Genomic DNA, 23,763 nt, shown 5'->3' with positions numbered 1-23,763 from the left:
TAAGTTTTGTTTTGTTTTTTCCCATTTATTTATTTTATTGCATTTTAGGTTTTGGGGTACATGTGAAGAACATGCAAGATTGTTGCATAGGTACACACGTGGCAGTGTGATTTGCTGCCTTCCTCCCCATCACCTACATCTGGCATCTCTCCCCTTGCTATCTCTCCCCAGCTCCCCACCCCCCACCGTCCCTCCCCTATTTCCCCCCAACTGACCCCAGTGTGTAGTGCTCCCCTCCCTGTGTCCATGTGTTCTCATGGTTCAACACCCGCCTATGAGTGAGAACATGCGGTGTTTGATCTTCTGCTCTTCTGTCAGTTTGCTGAGAATGATGGTTTCCAGGTTCATCCATGTCTCTACAAAGGACACAAACTCATCATTTTTGATGGCTGCATAATATTCCATGGTGTATATGTGCCACATTTTCCCTGTCCAGTCTATCATCGATGGGCATTTGGGTTGGTTCCAGGTCTTTGCTATTGTAAACAGTGCTGCAATGAACATTCATGTGCACGGGTCCTTATAGTAGAATGATTTATAATCCCTTGGATATATACCCAGTAATAGGATTGCTGGGTCAAATGGAATTTCTATTTCTAGGCCCTTGAGGAATCGCCACACTGTCTTCCACAATGGTTGAACTAATTTACACTCCCACCAACAGTGTAAAAGCATTCCTATTTCTCCACATCCTCTCCAGCATCTGTTGTCTCCAGATTTTTTAATAATCACCATTCTAACTGGCGTGAGATGGCATCTCAATGTAGTTTTGATTTGCATTTCTCTGATGACCAGTGATGATGAGCATTTTTTCATATGTTTGTTGGCCTCATGTATGTCAAACTAACTTTAAGTTTTTACTGAGGGCAAAAGTTTAAAGAAATGCTCAGCGGTCATTCCTTTAAACTGTGGCTGTGAGAGAGAGAACAATGAAAATTAGTCATTTCAAATGCTGCAAGACACAGAAGGAATATTATTTGACATACATTGTCAAAATATGATGGAGGAAGTCAGTGCGTTCTGTGCAACATCATAGGAGAGGAATCACAGGAGCTTCCACTGTATTCCTTCATAGTTCCTTCCTTCTGCCTAGTTCCCCATGTTAATTTCACTATACTAAAGATAATTAAGATTATATCTTTAATTATAGGTTGAGTCCTGTGTTATGGTACAAACAAAAAAGGCTTTGTAGCTGGAGGTTTCAATAGTCTTATGTAAGGTCACAATTTGTTCTACAAATCTCTTTGAATAATTTATGTCATATATAGAGATTTGGAATAGCAAAAGTCCTTCAGAGAGAAATTAATGAGTGTATCATGACCATATAATAATTTACTTATGAATTTTCTTAGATAAGAAACGGTTGAACTGGATTCAATTTTTATCACAGCCCGTGAAAAACTTCCTCTGTACCCCGTCTCACATGCCATTGGTTAACCAGCAGACAGTGTGTCCAAGGGCGTTGCCAGCTCATTGCTCTAATAGCCTGTGAGGGAGGGTAGGAGGGAGGAAGAAACATTTGCCAGCCAGGCCAGTGACAGAAATGGATTCGAAACATCGGTGTATGAAGCTGAATGATGGTCACTTCATGCCTGTCCTGGGATTTGGCACCTATGCACCTGCTGAGGTAACAATCATGTTTTTAGGCTTGAGAATTCAAAGGAGAAAAGCTAGAATAAGTGGAAGTTGACCGGGTTTGTGTTGTCAGGTTTGTGTTCCTACATTGCTCTGCATAAATCCCCTGGTCTGTGTCCCTAGGTTAGAGTGGTACTTTATGCACAAAGAGAAAATGTCAGTGTTTGTTCTGCTTTGCACTCTGGCCACAGGATCGTCTACTGCTTATCTGAGGCACTGTTTTGTCTTCTGTTTATGTTTATTTCACAGCTTGTCGGAGTCTGTAAAACACAGCAGGAAAAACACTGCCTGCCTGCTGCCTCTCTTGAAGATTGATTGCATGCAATGGGAGTGGTTTCTCTGTTTCTTTGTATAGTCAAACAGATAGTCACTTCTTCTAAGACATAATTCAGAGGAATCTCTATGGCAAAAGTTAGTGGAGATGGGGTGCATGAAGTCTGTGGGGAGGGTATCACGGTTCTGATGGGCCTTGAGCACCACACAGTAATACTGGACCTGGACTAACGAGAGTCTCCCATGTGCTACTCTCAGCCCTGGGAAAATTACCTGAAAGGATGAAATATCCTGTTTTTAAGAAAAAAAAAACTAGAACCTAACAAGAAAAGTTTAAATTCTTTGTCTTTGTTAATGTGGGTCACATTTGTATCAAAATACTGTAACAGAGAATTTTCTGGTTTCTCTGACAAGAAAATTAATGGAATGGATTTTATTTTCTAGACTTAGCTATTTCTACACTGGAAGAAAACTTGTATCTCAAGACTGTCTTGAGAATACAATATGTGTGAATACGGACTAGTTACATAAAATTTGAGTCTCACATTTCTTATCTATAAGATATAAGGATTTACAAAGGGACACTTTGAAGACCACTAACAGGAGTAGCTTATGTTGTAATATATGTTGTCATGGAGAGGAAGTAAAGATGAGGACACCCCTGAGGCTGCAGCCCTGGTAAGCCTTTGAGTGCTCCCACAGCAGAGAAAAGATCAAGGATAGTATGAGAAGAGGGCTGTGAGACCACTACCTAGTTCCTTGTAATTTCGTGGAAAAAAGAAAGCCTCTGAAATACTTTTCAGATGAGAAAATACTTTATTTTGTTTCTGTTTTTGTCATTTAAAAGATACACTTTCAAATCAGTATTTAAATTTTTACAAAAGTCAGAAACTGTAAATTTCACTGCCATCATATTTTTCCTAAAACAGTTGTCTTTCATTTATGCAGCTGAAACCCATTTTGCTACTATCTGACTTCTTGCAGTCGCTTGCTTATACATACCGATCAACATCCTTAGAGCACACATCATTCCTCCTACTATTTAGTTCTGTCATGCAGACATAATGGCTAATGGCTGTGTAGAAAAGACTTAATAGACTGCTATCCATAGATGTGCCTATTTCCAATATCAATCTGGCTGGTATCTGAGAAGGTGGATTTCTCACTATTTCCTAACTGATAAGGATCGTGGCTGTAAGTAACTGCTTGTGCGAACTGCGGGGTTTCTGTGCACCTGCTTTCCTTTGGGAGACTGGAAGTTTTGTGTCTGCTAGGCAGAGTGAATCAATTCAACCAGTCCCAGTCAAAATCTTAGGAATGGAGTATGCAGACAGCATCTCTTGTAGACAACATTTCACATACATTGTCAAAATGTGGTGATGGAGGAAGTCAGGGTGTTCTGTGCAACATCACAGGAGAGGAATCACAGGAGCTTCCACTGTATTCTTTCATAGTTCCTTTCTTCTGCCTATTTCCCCATGTTTATTTCGGTATACTAAAAATAATTAAGATTATATCTTTAATTATAGGTTGAGTCCTGTTAATTTTTCCAAAAAATCACTGAACCTAAAAGTGTTTTGGGGAGACCTCCATCCAAGCCATTGGTCAACCAGTGATTTTTCTGGGACTTCAGAAGTTCCTGCTATGCTTAATCCTGATTCCTAACCGGGAAAGACACAGGCAGACTGCAACAGGCTTATGATACAGAACACATCCAAGAAAGAAGGAAAAGCTGATTTTTGTAACTGTCACTGCTTGTGCCTGAACTAACTCTCAGGCACATGAGTCAGAAAATACTACCTTTGATTGCTCCCCCAGGTTCCTAAAAATAAAGCTGTAGAGGCCACCAAATGGGCAATAGAAGCTGGATTCCGCCACATTGATTCTGCACATTGTTACAATAATGAGGAGCATGTTGGACTGGCCATCCGAAACAAGATTGCAGATGGCAGTGTGAAGAGAGATGACATATTCTACACTTCAAAGGTACTGTGCCTATGATAAGCATGTATGCAGATGTATTTATTGTGATTGTGTGGAGGTGGCAATTCTATGAATGGATCCATAGTTGTGGGTGAATTGTGTTTATTCATTTCAATTTATTCACAAATATTCATGTATTAAAACTAAAATCAAAGGCAGGAAATGAAGATGACTTTCTCATCTTTGCATTGCTCAAATTTATGACTTCAGGTCCCTTTACTTTCTTGAATTCAGCACAGATCAATATAGTTTAACATAGGCTATAGAATCACAGAAAACATTAATCATATTATGGTATTTCTTACCTCTTGGGTAAATTTCTTACATTTGTTATGATTCTAAGTTTCCATTATCATCTGGATTAGAGAGAGAGAGAAAGAAATATATGTGAGCTCTGTGAGTATTAAATAATGATATCTACATTGTTTTAAACTGTGTCCAGCCCAAGTTAGCATATTAAAAACTGTGTTCGCCTCCTCAGTTGCTAAACCCCAAAGATGCTTATTCTTGCCCATTGGGCTGAATGGATGAAAGAATTTAACTAGTAAAATGAGTTGTAAAACATACCAAAAATAATTCAGATGAGGGATATGCTTGTTATTTGATAACAACTTTGACCTTTTGAGTATTTCATTCTGTCGTTCAATATATGTAATAGCTATATACTCAACATAAATAAAATTCATTAGGATACGACAGAACAAAATATTCACAAATATTCATGTGTTAAAACCAAAATCGAAGGTAGGAAACGAAGATGACTTTCTCATCTTTGCAGCATTCAAAGGGTATAACAAGAAGAAACAGAATAATTTGGCCTGTGGTCATCAGTTTTGAAGTAGTGGAAAATGTCTAAATATTAGGTGGAGCAAACTAGAAAAATTGGGTCAAGTGTTCATTCAACACAACTTCCTTTTTCTAACCTCTGCAGCTTTGGTGCACTTCCCATCGACCAGAGTTGGTCCGACCAGCCTTGGAAAGGTCACTGAGAAATCTTCAACTGGACTATGTTGACCTCTATCTTATTCATTTTCCAGTGTCTCTAAAGGTAGGCAGCTTGTGTGATCAAATTAATTTCACTTCTGTTGTCAGCATAAATACTGTTTTCATGGATATTTGAACTGAGCTTTTTCTTAGGAGGACATAGGGATTATAACACGGAAGGAGAACCCTAAGTATAACTCCTAGTTCCCTTTCTATTGACTATATTTTAAATCCTTACTTCTCTGATACATGTCTACAAGGGAAGAGAGTGCAGAAACCTCAAAGGCTCTGCCTCAAAAACTTGAGGAAATGACAGTCGTCTCCTTGAAGGCAAAGGTCTTAGTTATGACTCCTGAGCTCGCCTCTTGGGATGTTCACAGACACAGAGTTTCATGAAGCCGTGGTGTCCAGGAAAACTGCTGTACATATGGTGCACAATGGTCCATCTTCTCGCCTGTTTACAAGTGGACGTGGATGTGGAGGAACTCAGTCTGGGTGGGTTTTAAACACAGACCTTCATGTAGACTTGGGAAACCTTGTTGCTTCTGCTTCCTCTCTTTTCACACTGGAGTTTTTATCTTTGTTTAGCCAGGAATTCTTGTATCATTCATAACTTTTGATTTAAAGTTACAGAAAACTACTCAGGCTAGTTAATGTAAGAGTTTATTAAATGTGAAAATGGGAAGTCAAAGCCATGGAGACATGTAAGAACTTAATAAAATCTCTAGAAATACATACTTTCTCCATCCTTATCTCTGCCTTATTACAAAAGGGTTTTTTTTTTCTTCAAATATTTGTTCCAACCTTTTCAATTGGTGGCAATGACAGCTTTGGAGCACTTTAAGGCTCATACTCATTACCGTAAGAGAGCTCCTGTGGGTCTCCCAACTTCCAAAGTAGCCTTGAAAAGCACCTTCATTGACCATGACTTGTTCATGGTCCTGTCCATGGAACATCACATGTTCAGGGAGATAAAGAACTCTGATAGTGGCACCTGGGTCAAAAGTAGAATCCATCATTCCAAGATATCAAGGTCTTTTGAAGAGATACATTGTCACAGACAAAATTATCGAAGCAGAAAAAAGTAATGGAAGTCAATGAGGACACTCCATTAGGAAGCAGAAAGATGGTATTTATTTATACATACAATAGTTGTAAGACGTTAGAGGAAGCCTGTCTCCTGAAGACATTCCTTATGCCTCCATCTGTAACACACATTGGAGCATTGTATCCCTACGTCATGGAAGATTCGTGTCCTTAAATGTACCTGAGAGCATGGCTATGTGTGGAGAAATTGATTTGTGACATCACTAAACTGACTGCTTCCACTTCAGCCAGCAGAGGAGCTGATCCCAAAAGATGAAAATGGAAAAATACTATTTGACACAGTGGATCTCTGTGCCACGTGGGAGGTAAGTGCAAGGAGGTGAGAACACAGATAAGAAATATGAGATGGGAGACATCTGGTTCCTATTTTCCAAGTAAAAGAATGGAAAATGCACCATTGAATCAAAAACTTAGGATTTTTACAGAGGCAGTTTTTGTGAGCAATGAGGAAAAGCAAATCACAGCAATACAAAAGAGAGATGTGGAGGAGAATTGGGGGTCAGGAGGACTGGAATCCCTTTCCTTCCCTGTGCATTAATCTCTCCAGTTTCCTAAGGAGGAAACAGAAATTCCAGCTCTTGCTTTCACTATCTTCTTGCCCACTTTTCTGTTTTATTTTTTGCCCTTTAAGAACTGCTGCTAGCTACGTTGACTGTCATTACCTTGACAGTTTTTACTTTCACAGTTCTATCTTACATTTATCTTGATCTTCGGTCAACTGCGAAAATGATGTCTCACAATTCCTTTTTCCCAGGCCATGGAGAAGTGTAAGGACGCAGGATTGGCCAAATCCATAGGGGTGTCCAACTTCAACCGCAGGCAGCTGGAGATGATCCTCAACAAGCCAGGGCTCAAGTACAAGCCCGTCTGCAACCAGGTGAGCGCCCTCAGCCTCCTCTCTTTTCTGTTCTTCATGCCCCTCTTCCTGTCCTATTGCCAAGTATCCATTCATTCAGTCCCACTTATCTTTGTGAAGAAGATTTGCGAGCAAAGTCTCTGTCTAGAAGGGCATGGAGGGCCCTTACTTGTACCCTGCTTAGAAAAGTCTTAGCAAAAAGGTGGGGTGACTTTAATGCTGAATTGTGTTATATTTAGGGGAGGTCAATTCTATCAAGGAGGCCAAGGATTGTCAATTAGATTCAGGTAAAGTTGGAGTTACCCCTAAGCTCTGATAGATGACCAGAGCGTGGTTGGGCAAAGGTGACTTGGAGGGGCTGTGTGTAGATATGAAGCCATGAAAAGATGGAGTGAACAGTGCATGGGAGAGAGTGAGAGTAAGGGAAGAGAGATACTAGGGTTTGCATGGGGTTCAGATGTCTCAGTGCCTCTTGGTGTCTGTGCTTTCTTGACCGAGGGCAGAGATACAATAAAAATTAGCTGCAGACAGTGAAGTTCATCCGTGGTAGAAAGAGAAAATGACCTGTGTATGAAGATACTTGTTCACAGTGGGTGAAATCACCACTGAGGAACATTTAGCAGAACGTGGAGCTGACCTAGGACTGCACGTGCTCCAAGTCCGCTGCTCTCTTTGGAGTGTGTCATGCAATCAGCTGTTTAAACATATCTACTCTATGCATGGTTCTTTCATAGCCTAGAGATAATTCCACCTTTGCCCTGAGTCCTGACAGACGATTCCAGGCCTCTTTGATCAAATTGATGCCCCCACACGTTACACACGTTTCAGCATTGAAGTCAGTACACCTTTCGCAGTAACTTAGACTTTTTTATTCTATTTTACTTTTTTAAAACTTAGAGTCGATGAGTAAAGATCTACAATGGAAATACATGATGTATATTTGTGAATTTGGTATAATAACACAGTGCCGTGATAATTCAATAAAAGCATTGAGAAGTTAATGTGGTTTTAATATTAGTAGTTCCTCAATTTTTTATTATGACAATTTCCAAACTTTCCAAAAATTTGATAAAAATAATACTGAATACTCATGTTACCATTTATATTCAAAGTTACTCAATTACTAACATTTTCACATTGTTATATGGGGGCATATCTGCATCAATACACATAATGTTTCTAGAATCTTTTCAAGGCAAATCATAAAGATGACAATTGAGCCCTGGAGACCTCTCATAGCATGCCACAGGAATGAAGATATTCTCCCAGTTACAGTGCCATTACTATATCTAAGAAAATCATCCCTAGTGTCCCCATGTCATTTGGTATCCAGTCCATATTTGAATTTTCCATTGTTGAATCAAAACGTCTTTTGTAGCTCTTCTTTTTAAACCAGAATTCAATTGTTTTTATATCGTTGTATTTTGATATCAGTTAACTTGTTTTTCTCAGTGTTTGAAGGTTTCTGTAAGTTAGACGTTAGATGTGAGTGATTTATTACATCGGCTTAAATCTTTTGGGCAAGAAAATGTTTTTATCATGCCGTGTTTTTCAAATTGCACCACACTAGACTGCATGCAATCTCAGATTGCTCCACTTGTGGGGAAGCTAGTTTTAAAAATTTGGTTAAGCTAACGATGGTCAGATTTGTTGATTTTAACACGTTTTCTCTTTAACAATTACTAGTAATATTCTGGTGGATAATTCTCAACAGAAGAAGTCATATACCCATGACAAATTTTCACATCTGATTGAGTATACATCAGTGATTTGAATGTTTTTTGTGTTGTATTTCTGTTATCTTATTTGTCATTTCCTTGGGGTTTTTACATACTCATTTTTAATTTTAATGACTTGTTTTATTATTCTTACCTGATATTTTACTAAAAATAATTTCTTACCAAGTAAAAATAATAAACTATTATTCCTCTAAGTCAGGGTAAAAGTTAACTTTTTCCTTCAATTAGCAGTGTACTGAGAATGTAATTGCTGTAATGACTGCCCTCAGAGTAGGCAAATATTGCTGTTCTTTTTCTCATTCTCTCACTAATTTCTATAGACTCAGAGATTTTTGTTCTTTGATTTTTAATTCATTTTACTTAATTATTTTTCAAAAACTTTTCCTCTTTATTGAAACATAAAACACATTTACCGCATGCAAGTTAACTTAAAATTACGTGGTGTCTTCCCAAACCAAGTATTTGTAAATGTATCTTCAAGCACTGAAAATAAACCAACATATTCCAGAGGCAGACTCAGACCGTCACCTCATGTAAAATGGAGCTAAGCACAAACTGAGAGTTATGCACAGCAGTTAGTTTTCTTAAGTTAGGCGAGTAACTTAACTAATTGCCATGAATATATATTATTCTCTTATTTCACGGAGTTTTTCTTCTGAACCATCTATCATTGCCATTCAGAGGAACGTTAATATAGCCAATCAAAAACACACTGCAAATTGAAATGTGTCAATATCCTAGATCAGAAATTTTAATTTTTAAGAGTAAATGCTGTGTTTAATGTCCTACCATAACAAAAAGCAGTTCACTGAAAACAAATGTATGAAATTCTTGTTACACTTTATGAAAGTCTGAAATCATACATAGAAAAGAACCATCAAGATATTTTTTAAAAATTTAACTTCATATATTCTGAACCACATGCTAATTATAATTCATTGTTCGTTACACAGCACCAATACCCATTTTATTTAATTTTTAATGCTTACATCTACTCATTAGGTCGTTTTTGTCTGTCAGAACTGCTCTCATGAGTCTTTGACCATTTTCTTGATTTCTGTCACAATTTGATGCTCAAGGCTCAAAGAATCTGACCCTATCCCAGCTCTGAAAATGGCCATGTCTCCTTCTAGCGGTCAAAGTTATTTCGAAACCAGGATAGGGTGTGGAGAGTTGCTTGTGCTCAGAAATGGCATTTCTATTTTCTTAGGAGAGGGGGATATAAAATTTATGTTTATGAAAATGATCATTTCTTGACAATAATATTCTGAGTTCAAACTTAATGTTATACATTATTCAGCTTCTTTTACTTTAGTCATTTTTATACTAACATAACTTTTGGGTTATCTGATGCTTTTCCATCTTGGTCATCTGCAGGTGGAATGTCATCCTTACCTCAACCAGAGCAAACTGCTGGATTTCTGCAAGTCAAAAGACATTGTTCTGGTTGCCTATAGTGCTCTGGGGTCCCACCGAGAAAAAGCATGGTAATAAGAGCAACAGGAAATTTACCTAAAACACCACATTTTGATAAAAGCTTTTAAAAAGATCATGCTCAGTTTCCTGGAGTTCACTCACAGCTGACTTGGCGTGAGGGAAGAATTTGCATTTCTGATGAGATCCCAGGTGATGCTGCTGCGGCTGTTCAGGGGCCTCACTTGAGAAGCTCTGGTTCAGAATGAACATCTTAATCTGTTTAGGGAGCCTCCTAACAAACTGTATCCGCAGCCTCAGGGCTTCAGCATTTCTGCCTTTCCTCCCAGGGTGGATCAGAACTCCCCGGTTCTCTTGGATGACCCAGTTCTATGTGCCTTGGCAAAAAAGCACAAGCGAACCCCAGCCCTGATTGCCCTGCGCTACCACCTGCAGCGTGGGGCTGTGGTCCTGGCCAAGAGCTACAATGAGCAGCGGATCAGAGAGAACATGCAGGTGAGGAGCGGGGCTGTGGGCATCAGGGCTCCTGCATGGTGTCCTTGAGAGGTGTGCTTCTTGTAAGGCTCTCAGGACACCTTTGGGCCAGCTCCCTTTCCCTGTGATTTGCTGTGTGAACTTTTTGTGTGCATTATGAGGGTTTCTTCTACTCTACCACAGGAGTGGCAGCACAGGTGGAGAGAAATGGGTGGGATAAAAAAGCAGAAATCTGGGTTAGCATTAAGCCAGTGATACCCATATTCTTCTGCTAGGGATATCTCCTTTTTAAAATTTTCTGTAATGAGGAGTTTGATTAGACATTCTTTAGTCTCCAAATCATCGTGGATTTTTTTCTTTTATAATAATGTAGTATAAATTTCTTATATTTATTCTCTTAGAATTTTACCTTTGCCAAGTGCCTGCTTAACTCTGCCTGTTTTTTCTTGGGAGTTGGGGGGGTGGTCGTTTGTTCTTATTTTTATGTGTAGGAGACCATAATTATACCTATAGCTAAGGATATAAGACAAACCCACTGAACATAGAGGCTTAATGAGCATTTATTGAGCTCAAGATTCCATGGTTAGAAAATTAGCCTGAGCTCAGCCTAAACTTAGTCCAGTCCTTCTATTCCTGGCTGGGCTCTGTGTGCAGGACAGTGAGGCTGCTCTGCTTGGAATGTCCATGGGGCATCTATCTGGGCACCTCCCTGTCCTCCACGCAGTTCTTTATCCTCCAGCCATCCAGCCCAGGCTTCACCTCAGCACAGGAAACTAGCCCAAGGCAGTGAGTGGACACATGCAAAGCCTTTTCAGGTCTAAGCTCAGAGAGCTGCCACACCATTTTTTCTGGGAAATTCTATCACTTCATGCAAGTTACAGGACAGGTCAGACTCTACTATGTATGTGATATGTGTGAAATAATTTATCAATGGGTGTATATATATATGAGTATATATACTTGATGTATTATTTCATATATTAAGAATATATCGAAGTATTTAAAGAATTAATATCCAGAATCCATATCTATCTATCTATATATATATGTTTCCTAATTAGTTGTGTATATACAAAATATATACCATATATAATACATCATAAAACATGTTATATATATGACATATATCATGTATATGTATATATGTCACCATTTGCTAAAACATTAAGTAAAATCAGTGTATGAATCTATAGGATACTCTGAAATAGTGATACAGAGAATGAGAGAGAGTAAAAAATGACAATGAAACGATGAATCTAGGTAGCAGCATTTATTGTATTATTTAAGAAATATTTTTAGACATTAGAAAATCCACAAAACGAAAAGGTAAAGTTATGAAAGACTGTAGACATTACCAGTATTTGTGCACATGTGTATGTTCTCTAATTAATCTATTATATATAGACATATATGATATATGGCATATATGTTATATAATATATATGTTAATTAGCAACCATACACATACATGTATTTATTCTGGATATTAATTCTTTAGAGATTTGAATGTATTCTTGAAATAATAGCCCCCAAATTTTAAGTGTGCTGTCATATTCTTTGTGGTTATATTTTCACAAACAAAAGTTTCTATCCCTAAGGTAGACTAATTTTTTATGCCTCTTTCTTGTGGTTAATGAGTGCTGTGTCTTAGCATATATTGGAAATATCACAATATTTTACTCTGTTATCTTACAAAATTGTTAATATTCTTTCCTTGGAAATTTGGTTGTTAATTCTATTGGGATTGTTTTTTAAAATATTATGTGAAATAAGGATCCAAACATGCATATCAAATTTTTGAATTTTTAGCAAAATGCCCACCATTTATTGAAAAGTTCATATTTTTTCACATATCTCTTTTTTTTTAACCTGTAACATAAATGAAATGTCCATGAGTAATTATCTGACCTCTCTTCCATCTTCAGTTAACTTATTTACTTTTCTGTACTATGATGTTAAAAAGTAAGTTTCACTTCCAGTATGGTACAAATATTTTTCTAACATCTTCATTTGTTTAATAATATCTTAGCTGTTCTTGACTAATGTGTTACTTAAAATTGTAAATCATCTTATTAACTTGCACAAGTGAGTAAATGTTTTATTCTCTTGTTGACATTGTAATAAACCTGCAGATCAATGTGGAGAGAACTGAGTCTTTGACAATATTGAGATTTCCTATTTATGTTCATATTATGAATTTCTCACTACTTATTAATAAATGATATTTTAATAAATCTATCATTAATTTCATAACTTTCTCCATGAATTCATCTATATTTTTAGATTTATTCATAGAGTACTGATAATTTTCATAGTTTTTGATAACTTGTTATTTTTGTTTTGTGGATTTTCTAATGTATAGAAATATCAAAAGAATAATGCAAGGAATGCTCTTACCTCGATTCATCAAGTGTTACATTGCTTTTTTTTTTTTTTTTTTTTCCTTTTTTTTTTTTTTGAGACGGAGTTTCGCTCTTGTTACCCAGGCTGGAGTGCAATGGCGCGATCTCGGCTCACCGCAACCTCCGCCTCCTGGGTTCAGGCAATTCTCCTGCCTCAGCCTCCTGAGTAGCTGGGATTACAGGCACGCACCACCACGCCCAGCTTATTTTTTTGTATTTTTAGTAGAGACGGGGTTTCACCATGTTGACCAGGATGGTCTCGATCTCTTGACCTCGTGATCCACCCGCCTCGGCCTCCCAAAGTGCTGGGATTACAGGCTTGAGCCACCGTGCCCGGCCTATTTTTTACTCTTCCTTTCTCTCATTTTCTGTATCACTCTTACAGTTTCCCTATGGATTTATACACTTATTTGATTTAATGTGTTAGAAATAGTGATGTCTTTTAGATATTTATAGTCTCCCAAGTTTACACAGTGAGTACCCATGCCTTTTGAATGTGAAATCATTAGTATTTAGACAATTATTGGCTTGAGTTATGCTGAAAACTAATTTTTCATATTATACCTGTTCATTGGATAGATATTCAACATTATTAATTACACTTACTAAATTATGATAGACCTTACAAAATTTGCCTCTAGATTCTTGTGGATCTTCTAAGTACATGACACTATCATGTGTACACAATGTCAGCTGTTTCTTTGTTTCTTCTTCTTCAGTGTCTTTTGAGATATTCTCTCTCTTGCTCTTTTTTTTTTTTTTTTGAGATGGAGTCTTGCTCTGTTGCCCAGGCTGGAGTGCAGTGGCACTATCTCAGCTCACTGCAACCTCCACCTCCCAGGTTCAAGCGATTCTCCTTCCTCGGCCACCTGAGTAGCTGGAATTACAGACGCACACAACCACGAGCAGCTTTATTTTTATTTTTATTTTTAGTAGAGACGGGGTTTTACCATGTGGGTTAGGCTGGCCTCCATCTCCTGACCTCGTGATCCACCTGCCTCAGCCTCTCAAAGTGCTGGGATCACAGGCCTGAGCCAATGGGCCCAGCTGAAACATTCTCTTTGCCTACAGTGCTATGCAGTTTCAAAATACTTCATGTGAGAATGGATTTCTGTTAATTTTTTTTTGTTAAAGTTTTTTTTTTTAATTGCATTTTAGGTTTTGGGGTACATGTGAAGAACATGCAAAATTGTTGCATAGGTACACATGTGGCAGCGTGATTTGCTGCCTTCCTCCCCATCACCTACATCTGGCATCTCTCCCCTTGCTATCTCTCCCCAGCTCCCCACCCCCCACCATCCCTCCCCTATTTCCCTCCAACTGACCCCAGTGTGTAGTGCTCCCCTCCCTGTGTCCATGTGTTCTCATTGTTCAACACCCGCCTATGAGTGAGAACATGCGGTGTTTGATCTTCTGCTTTTCTGTCAGTTTGCTGAGAATGATGGTTTCCAGGTTCATCCATGTCCCTACAAAGGACACAAACTCATCATTTTTGATGGCTGCATAATATTCCATGGTGTATACGTGCCACATTTTCCCTGTCCAGTCTATCATCGATGGGAATTTGGGTTGGTTCCAGGTCTTTGCTATTGTAAACAGTGCTGCAACGAACATTCGTGTGCACGTGTCCTTAGAGTAGAACGATTTATAATCCTTTGGATATATACCCAGTAATGGGATTGCTGGGTCAAATGGAATTTCTGTTTCTAGGTCCTTGAGGAATTGCCACACTGTCTTCCACAATGGTTGAACTAATTTACACTCCTACCAACAGTGTAAAAGTGTTCCTATTTCTCCACATCGTCTGCAGCATCTGTTGTCTCCAGATTTTTTAATGATCGCCATTCTAACCAGCGTGAGATGGTATCTCAATGTAGTTTTGATTTGCATTTCTCTGATGACCATTTTTTTTTTATTACTTTGATAGGTATTTGAATTCCAATTGACTTCAGAGGACATGAAAACCATAGATGGCCTAAACAAAAATATTCGGTATTTGAACCTTCGTGTGTAAGTAACTTTGGTAATGGGTGTCCTAATTTATTTTCAGAGGAGGAATGTAGGATGGTTGTTTGGAGTGACCTCCACACCAGGGGCACAGAGGCCAGTGTGAGTCAGAGGGAGACAGGAGCTTTCTGGAACCCTCCTCCTGGATTCACCCCAGAGCTCTGTTCTCTGGCAGTGTGAGTGGTCCAGGGTCAGCGTGGGTCAACTTGTGACTCTGCTCCCCTGACTCCATGGAACTTTCCAGAGCAGGCAACATCATTGCTGAATCTGCCCCTTCCATATAGGCCTGGTGTTTCTACAACTGTCTAGTGGACACGCTGTGGATCCTGCCCATGTGGCTGCATTAGAAGTTCCCAAATCTGTGCTTATACCACTTTCTTCCCCACCTGCTCAATTTCTTACCACATCAAAGGCATTTACATCAACCTTGTGGGCCAGGTTCCAATTCCCACCTCCTTCATATGGAATTGCTTTCTAGATCCTGTCAATTAAGCATTTTTAATCATTTCAAACCTTTTTCCTCCTTTTCTTTGCATATTTTCCCATGACCCAAACACTGCGTTTGCCTCCACAAAGTCTGTCTTAGTGGAGTGAATAGCAGCACTTGGCCTTGACATTCTGCAATATGAAGTGCTCAGCGCAGAAAATTAAGAAATTTAAAATCAAATAGAGAGTGTGGATGCAAAAGCACCATTGTTGAAGATAATTTATAACCAATAAAAGATGTTTACTATTCGTCTATGTTCTAAGATTCTAGGATTCATAGAAAATCACTCATAAAGAGTGAAAAGAAAGATATGTAACTGCTGGCAGCAGAGATTTTAACAAGTAATAGAGATAATGAGATAATGTATGAAAAAAACAAGCACAATGGAACATCATAAAAACTCAAAATTTGGTAGATATTATTATTAGTATTTTTTTCATTTAGAGGAAAATAAAAAATGAAAGAGGAAATGATAAAAAGAAAAGGAAAAGGGGCAAGCATTAGAACTTTTCACAACCAATTAATTTTTTTTAGGATCATTAAATCAGTACTATTGTTATTTAGTAGAACTCAAATATGGTCTAGAGTAAACCACTTGCAAGCTTCCAAGTGTTTGCTCTTGGCACAATCACATAGGATAGCCTCAATTCTCTAATTAACAAATTATAACTATACGTGTGAGCAGTCATTTATCTGTGTCTTCATATTTTGGGCTTTTTCTACCTATAAAAATGCTTAGCATTGTAGCTTCTTAGATACTGGACCCTATGTCATAAACAACAAATTGCATTTCTGAATCTAACAAATATGTTGCATATGATAGACAGGTAGTAAGTAATAAGTAAAGCAATAAAGTATAGTTGTTACCAGTATAATTGTCACACTCAAAATTGTTTATTAGTGACAAGCATATAGCTTGCTTATTCCTCTTCAACGTAAGGCAGAATGCATTCCTGTTTTTACCGAGAATTTGAAATAGAAAAGATTAGAATATCTCTTTGCTCTGTTGACAGATGTTGAGAAATATGTTTGAACATTTGACTTCATGTGTTTTATGTGTTAAGTTCCAGGCCGGGGAATAGAATAGAATTAAATAATTCTTTATTTTGAAAATACAGATATAATAAAGTCACATTCATTAAACTAAGAAATGCAGATTCTACAGTGGTCAGAAGATGAATTTCTTAACAGCCACACTAGTGGCAGCTTCCTAGAAATCACTGTACTACCCGCTAGTAATGGAGTCATTGTCATTCATAGTGTGCGTTTTTCTTTCTCTTTCTAGTCTTGCTGACCACCCTAATTATCCATTCTCTGATGAATATTAACATAGAGGGTGTTTTATGAGGTCTACCAGAAGGCCCTACATGTGGATGGTGACACAGAGGCTGTCTCTATGCTGGTGACTGGACACATTGCCTCTGGTTCAATCCCTCCTGCTTGGCAACTTCAGCACACTACAGCAAAGCCCAATGACAGAAAATAAACACAATAAATTTTATTTTTCATTTTGAAAAAGTTAAATGCTTTCTCCTAAAGATTCTTCACCTACTTTGATCTCCAGAACTTGTATGCTTTCTTTCCTTCCGACACATTAGTGCCTCCAAATTGTGATATTCCTTTAAGTTGAGGACTGGGGGTAGAAGGTGATAACAACCATTTAAGACTCATTTCGGCGGTGGGAGTGGGAAATTCATTCCTTTCTGGGAAAGGGGCAAGTGACAGGTGGTTATCAGTCAGTACCTCTCTAGCTGTTGTAGAAAGAAGCACAGGCAGCATGGACTCTGGAGGGTGAGCAATATCGACAGGGTGATTGGCAATCCATGGGCTCCCTCTAGCAGCGTGAGGGTTAGAGCTTCTGGAGCCTTGGGAGGAGTCATCCCTGTGGGAGGGGTGGTTATGGAGATGGGAGGGCACCCATCAGGAAAAGCGATTACGAGTCAGGTATGGGGAGGTTTCATAGGATAGGGTCGAGCACACCTCCACCTGGAAAAATACATCAGCACTCTTTTATTTGATAATATGTCTTGTTCATAAAAGGAAACTTTCCACAATGTTTCAACAAACCCCACAGATGAGGGACAGGCCTGGACCTTCAATGTGTGCCAATTACAGCATTAACCCTGTGGGTTTGTGGTGGGGCAGGACATCAAAGACGTCATTGACTGATCACATTCCCCTGAATATCTTATATTAAAAAATATTCTTAGATTCTAAAAATATGCTATTAATTTGTTATATTCAACCTTTTAATTTTTTTTTACATTAAATAAGGCATAGTTACAAGCACAAAACACAAAATATCCCAAAGCCATGATGTGTTACTCTCAAAATTTAAATGGGAAATAATATATCTAACAAACAAATGTTCCAAGTCTTCAAAAATATTTTGGAAACAGGGTATGTAAAATAGCACACTGTTTTCAAACTTTAGTAAATATTAAGAACAACTCTTACAAAGTCATTTAATTCTTTTACATAATTTTCAGGGGAACCAAGTAAATCAGCTAATCATGAAAACAAGATTTTCATTTTAGACAACACTTTTGAAAACTCGGGATAATTTCATGTCTTAACGATGAAAGCATTTTGAGGAGGACAATGGTTTTTTACCTGGTCACACTTAATAACACATTTACTCTCAACTATTCTTACTCTGGTGGCCACATTAGCCCCATCAAAGAGTCTTTCTCAAGCCATGTCTTACAGCTGATAGGCATCCCAGCATGTTTACAGCTCACGATTTTTCCATAAATGACTTAATCCATAAAATTGGAGGAATCCATCAACTTTGGAGTGCTCTAGACAAATTTTTTGGATTATTTTTGGTCTGTCATTCTGTTGATGATCTTACATATTCTCTGCTTTACATATCACCTCTAGACTGAGAAATCCCCCCAAAATATTTCTAGCTCAGTTTTTTCCTACAAATTCTGAATGAAAGATCACAATGTGAACTCTCCATCTCCACGTTAGAGTCTAACGGACATTCACACTTAGCGTGTCTCAAACAAACCCCATGTAATCCACTGCCAACCTGTTCTACCTCAGCTTTCTCAGTCTAAGTAATCTCTACAAGAAAGATCTCCACACACACAAAAAAATTATTTCACAATTGTCAAGAAAAGATTGACATTTTGTTAAAATTTAGTAGCCAAGTGTGTAATGCTTAAGAAAAAATTATATTCTAAATCTCTTTAGCATGCATAACTTTTTTTTCAAGATGTGAAATAATCATTAGGGCAGTCATTTGTAAATACTAAAGCTGCTATGGGCTTTTTTCTGGTTCTTCACCCTCCATTTTCACAAAACTGCTATTTCCACCAAATCTGCAATTATTTTCTCCAGTGCAGTCTTAAATTCCTCAAAGTCATCCCTCAGGGTACTGGTACAAAACCAGGCCCATGGACCAGAGGAAAAGAAGAGAAATGCCAGAAATAATGCTGCACACCTACCATCATCCAAGAAATGATGCTGTGATAACTAGCTCGCCATGTGCAGAAGATGGAAACTGGAACACCTTCCTTACACTGTATTAAAAAATCAACTCAAAATATAATAAAACCTAAGTCTTAACCTTAAAACTATGAAAAGCCCTTAAAGATAACCTAGAAAATATCATTCTGAAATAGGCCTTGGCAAAGATTTCATGATGAAAGCACCAAAAGCAATTGCAACAAAAACAGAAAAGACACAAGTGGGACCTGATAAACCAGACGGCTTCTACACAGCAAAAGACACTATCAGCCGAATAAACAGATAAGCTAAAGAATGGAGGAAAATAGCCACACACTATGCATCCAATGAAGGTCTAATATTAAACAAAATAACAAGGGAAAAAAGAAAAACTTAACCCCATTAAAAAGTGGGGAAAATACACGAAGAGACATTTTTTAAAACAAGACATTCTGTGGCAAACAAGCATAGGAAAAAATTTCCCAGCATCACTATCATTAAAGAAATGTAAATCAAAACTGCAATGAGATACCATCTCATACCAGTCAGAATGGCTATTGTTAAAAAGTCAGAAAACATGTGCTGCTAAGGTTCTAATAAAAAAGAACACTTATACACTGCTGATGGGAATATAAATTAGTTCAAACATTATAGAAAGCACTGTGGCGATTTTTCCAAGAACTTAGAATTACCGTTCCACTCAGCAATCCCATTATTGGGCATATAGCTGAAAGAATATAAATCATTCTATCATAAAGACACATGCACACATATGTTCATTGTAGCACTGTTCACAACAGCACAGTCATGGAATCAAACTAAATGCCTGTCAACAGCAGACTGGATAAAGAAAATATGGTACATATATATCATGGAATACTACACAACAACAAGAAAAGAATGAGGTCATGTCCTTCGCAGCAACATGGGTGAAACTAGAGGGCATTATCTTAAGCAAAATAGCACAGGAACAGAAAACCAAATACTGCATGTGTTGGTTTTCTCGTTTGAACTCCCATATAAGTGGGAGTTCAAAATTGAGTACACATGGACACAAAGAACGGAACAGATGCCGTGATCTCCTTGAAGGTGGAGGGTAGGAGGTGGGCGAGGATCAGAAAACTGCCTATCTGGTCCTATGCTGATCATCTGGGTGAGGAAATACTGTGTACCTCAAACCTCTAAGACATGCAATTTACCTATATAAGAAACCTGCACATGTATAACTGAACCTAAAATAAAAGTTAAAGAAGAAAGATCGCAATCTAGTATTGCTGGACATTGAGGCCATCTAAAGACTGCCTTTCCCAGTAAAAGACATTTCCATAGAGCAAATTACAGGGGGGCAGCAAAAAGTAATATAATTGAACTATAAGATCTCATCAAGAACTAAGAGAATGTTACTTACTAGTGTATATATAAAGACGTAAGATTTCAAAGAAAACCTGTCTTCTAAAGACATTAATAACAACTCCACAAGTAAAATACTCAATAAACATCTGTATCTGTATCTGGACGATTGCACCATCTACCTCATGACAGTTTAGCGTCCCAGGCCTAGTTTGCCTGGGAGTATGACTATGGGTAGGGACATTAATTTGTGAATATCACTCAAATGACTGCTTCTGTTTGAAGTTTTCACCATTACTTTTAATGACAAAAACTGCAATTACCTCTGCACCAGCCTAAGAGTGCTTGGCTACTTTCTTTCAAGTGTGGTACGGGCCTCTCAATATCTCACAGTGGAGCACAGTTTTGAGCGCAACTTTTAATAACAGTTGAGAGAGAGAGTCCAGGAGTAACAGCCAATAGAAACACAGCAGACGGGAAGTTAGAACTACCCAATGTGGCTATGTGCAGAGCTTAATTTCATTCATTCCACAAGGATTTATTGGGCATTGACTCTCTGTTTGGGGGCTTTTCTAAGTGTGGTGGTTAGTGTTGGATTTTTAGACAATAAGTATGAAAACACACCAGCAGATAAATCAGATCATTTTCTATAGTGACAGCTGTCGTGAAGACATTATAGCAGGGGTGAGATGGAGGGAGACAGTGGGTACTTAGGAGCTGCTTTTATTAGAGTGATACAGGTATGAAGACCTCAGTGAGATGGTGAGTCTGGAGCTGAAATCCAAATGATGAGACAGAGGGGGTTACACGGCACTCTGAGGAACCTCTGCACAGATAGGTACAAACCTTGGTGTGACTCAAGTAGTTTCCTAGACAAGAATTTGACAAGAGCATAAATTGTTTCAGGGGCAGGGATTGAGTCTCAGGAGATACTTTGAGAGCCAGAGCTTCTGCTGGGGGTCCAGGACCTGGAAGAAGTAGCCCAGGGTAGCATGAAAACCCAGGCGGGGATGGGGCAGGCCTCGGATTGAGGGGCAGGGAGCAGCCCCAAAACACTAACTGTTGTAAAGAATGATCCTGCTCCTACAGCCTCCATTTGCCTAAGGCAATGGACAGAATTTTTACATTCTCACAAAATTTATATACCACACGTTAACCCCCAAGGTGATGATGTTAGGAGGTTGGTACCTAGGAGAAGATTGTGTTATCAGAAGAGGGTGTCCAGGTTCTTGGCATCTTGAACAAAGAATTGGACAAAATGTGCCAAAAAAAAACAAAAAGAATGAAGCTGCAAAGAATGAAGGGGTGCAGATCCTACCTATTGGGGATCACAGGACTCTCACCTTTCTCTGTTTACCGGAATCAGGGTAGCTCCCTGATGGCCAGGGGTGGTGTCTTCACCTGGAACAGGCTGGAGCCTTTGTTCCATGATCATTTAAAGCTAGATGATCTCTAGGTGAGAGGAAATGAATTTGGTTAAGCATTTAATGGGAACTTCAGGAGTTGATACTTATGCTGTCAAGAATGTTTATTATAGAGACTTGCAGGAGAAAAACAAAATACTGTTTGTGGTGTGTTCTAACATGTATGCATTTCCTTGAAGTCTTAGAACTGGCGACTCCACTTTGGTTTGGTTTGGTCTGTTGAGGCTTAGAACATGAGCTCAGTCCAAAACCTGCTTCCCTCTTTTGGTTCCTAAATAAGACGGTTACAGATGAAAGGCTACCCGCCTCCCCCAAATTTTGTCCACAAGGAAATTCCTGGTGAGCTGTTGAAACTTCACCATGGCAATGCAAAGTCATAGCTTATCTTCACAGGGCAGTCACCCTGGCCCACCAGACTCAAATATGTATCTGATTGTTCCCCTACCCCATTTTGTCTGTGTCAGCTTATGTAAAACGCAAACTCCCCACATTTTTTTTGTTTATGTGAAAACTGTGTGCTTCTTAATATCCTGCCCTTTCCGCTTTAAAATTGGGGCCCCCAAAATCATCTTCAAAGAGACCCAATGGAATAATTAAAATGCAACTGGCTAAGTTCACGGATGCATTTCACCTCCTCTGGCCCAAAGCACTCCCCATATTGCTGCTTCCACTCCAATTCACCCCTTTTGAAAAATAGCAACTGTTTCCTGATGAAATCATAACATGAAGGCCCATGTGTATGGGAACAAACATAACCCAACGTTTTGCAAGGGCAGATATATTGAAATATTGTGAGGGACTTATTTATCACCTTAAAAAAAAGCAAAGATTTGGTAAAGAGTTCCTTTCACAGTGTGCTTTCTGAAAATAAGGTGCCTGGTCATGATCTGCAACGTGGAGATTTTGTCTGTTGGAAAAGACATCTAATAAAGGATTCCCTTCAACCCCGATGGAAGGGCTCATAAGAGGTACTATTGGCTAATTTATGTGCTGCAAAATTAGAGGGTACAGACTCATGGATTCACATCTCTCACTTTAAAAAGGGACAACCTCTGAGTGGAATGTAACTCCTGCCAAAGACCAGCGCCTCCAGTTCACTAAACACTGACCTTCAACCCAGGATTTGAAGCAGACAATGTTCCGTAGGTTATGCTTGGGCACAAGGTTGCGTAATTCAGACCCTGTCAAAACCAGGAAACCTTCTTCATTTACAATCTTGTTGGACAAGTTCAGTATTCCAATGGCACAGTCATTTAGCTTCAATCATTTAGGTAGGTATGGAAGATGTTATATGTCATATAGAGGTCTTAACAAATTATACCCAAAAGGCCCTGAATGATATGATTACTGTATTTTGTAAATAGAAATACCACTACTAAAACCAGAAAGCTAAACATAGAATGATGTCTTTTGTTTCCAAGGTCCACACGGTAGAGTGATTCAAAAATAATAATAGGCCAGGTGTGGTGGCTCACGCCTGTAATCCCAACACTTTGGGAGGCTGAGGAGGGTGGATCACTTGAGGTCTGGAGCTCGAGACCAGCCTGGCCAACATGGTAAAACCCTGTCTCTACTAAAAATACAAAAATTAGATATGTGTGGTGATGCATGCTTGTAGTCCCAGCTACTAGGGAGGTTGAGGCAGGTAGAATCCCTTGAACCCAAGAGGCAGAGGTTGCAGTGAGCTGATTTTGTGCCACTGCACTCCAGCCTGGACGACAGAGAAAGACCCTGTCTCTAATAATAATAATAATAGCAAGATACTTTATGGCAAAGTTTTCTAGGTAAACATTGCCACCACAAGCGCCACTGGTGAGTATTCTTGGGGCAAATGGGAAAAGGGTTAAATGCAAGGTAGGTCATCAATAAAGTACAGTACCTGTTTGTGAGTTCATTTTTATCTCCAGTCCGACATATTCATTAACATGTTTTTTAAATAGAATAGGAATCTTATCAAGTAATTTAACTTTGTTCATACATATAGGCAGGGACCAGAGAGATTAAGAGCACATGTGGTTTAAACATTGTTATCTTTGGTTTGTGAATTGCGTGGTAAGTTTGAAAATATTTGCCATTGAAGCCAGTGACTATTTGCCTCGAGGATAAATGAGAAGAGCTTCAGATGCCTGCTCTGCAGGGATGAGTAGAGCAG

The 23,763-nt window shown here is 38.6% G+C and overlaps 1 protein-coding gene across 1 annotated transcript; it reads left to right on the top strand.

The window, feature by feature from the left end:
* Positions 1-1,332: 1,332 nt before the first annotated feature.
* LOC116536450 (aldo-keto reductase family 1 member C1 homolog) lies at positions 1,333-17,832 on the top strand. Its single transcript, XM_032258229.1, has 9 exons — positions 1,333-1,627; positions 3,727-3,894; positions 4,823-4,939; positions 6,210-6,287; positions 6,737-6,859; positions 9,955-10,064; positions 10,341-10,506; positions 14,815-14,897; positions 16,667-17,832. Exons 1-9 carry the CDS (start codon positions 1,544-1,546, stop codon positions 16,707-16,709), a joined length of 972 nt encoding a protein of 323 aa, XP_032114120.1. The 5' UTR covers positions 1,333-1,543; the 3' UTR covers positions 16,710-17,832.
* The last annotated feature ends 5,931 nt before the right edge of the window (positions 17,833-23,763 follow it).

Source organism: Sapajus apella, unplaced genomic scaffold (genome assembly GCF_009761245.1).
Source record: "Sapajus apella isolate SASKATOON/1434 unplaced genomic scaffold, GSC_monkey_1.0 scaffold100, whole genome shotgun sequence".
In the NCBI taxonomy this organism is placed as follows: domain Eukaryota; kingdom Metazoa; phylum Chordata; class Mammalia; order Primates; family Cebidae; genus Sapajus; species Sapajus apella.
The sequence above is the reverse complement of the archived record's forward strand: the minus strand, read 5'-3'. Positions and strand labels throughout refer to the sequence as shown.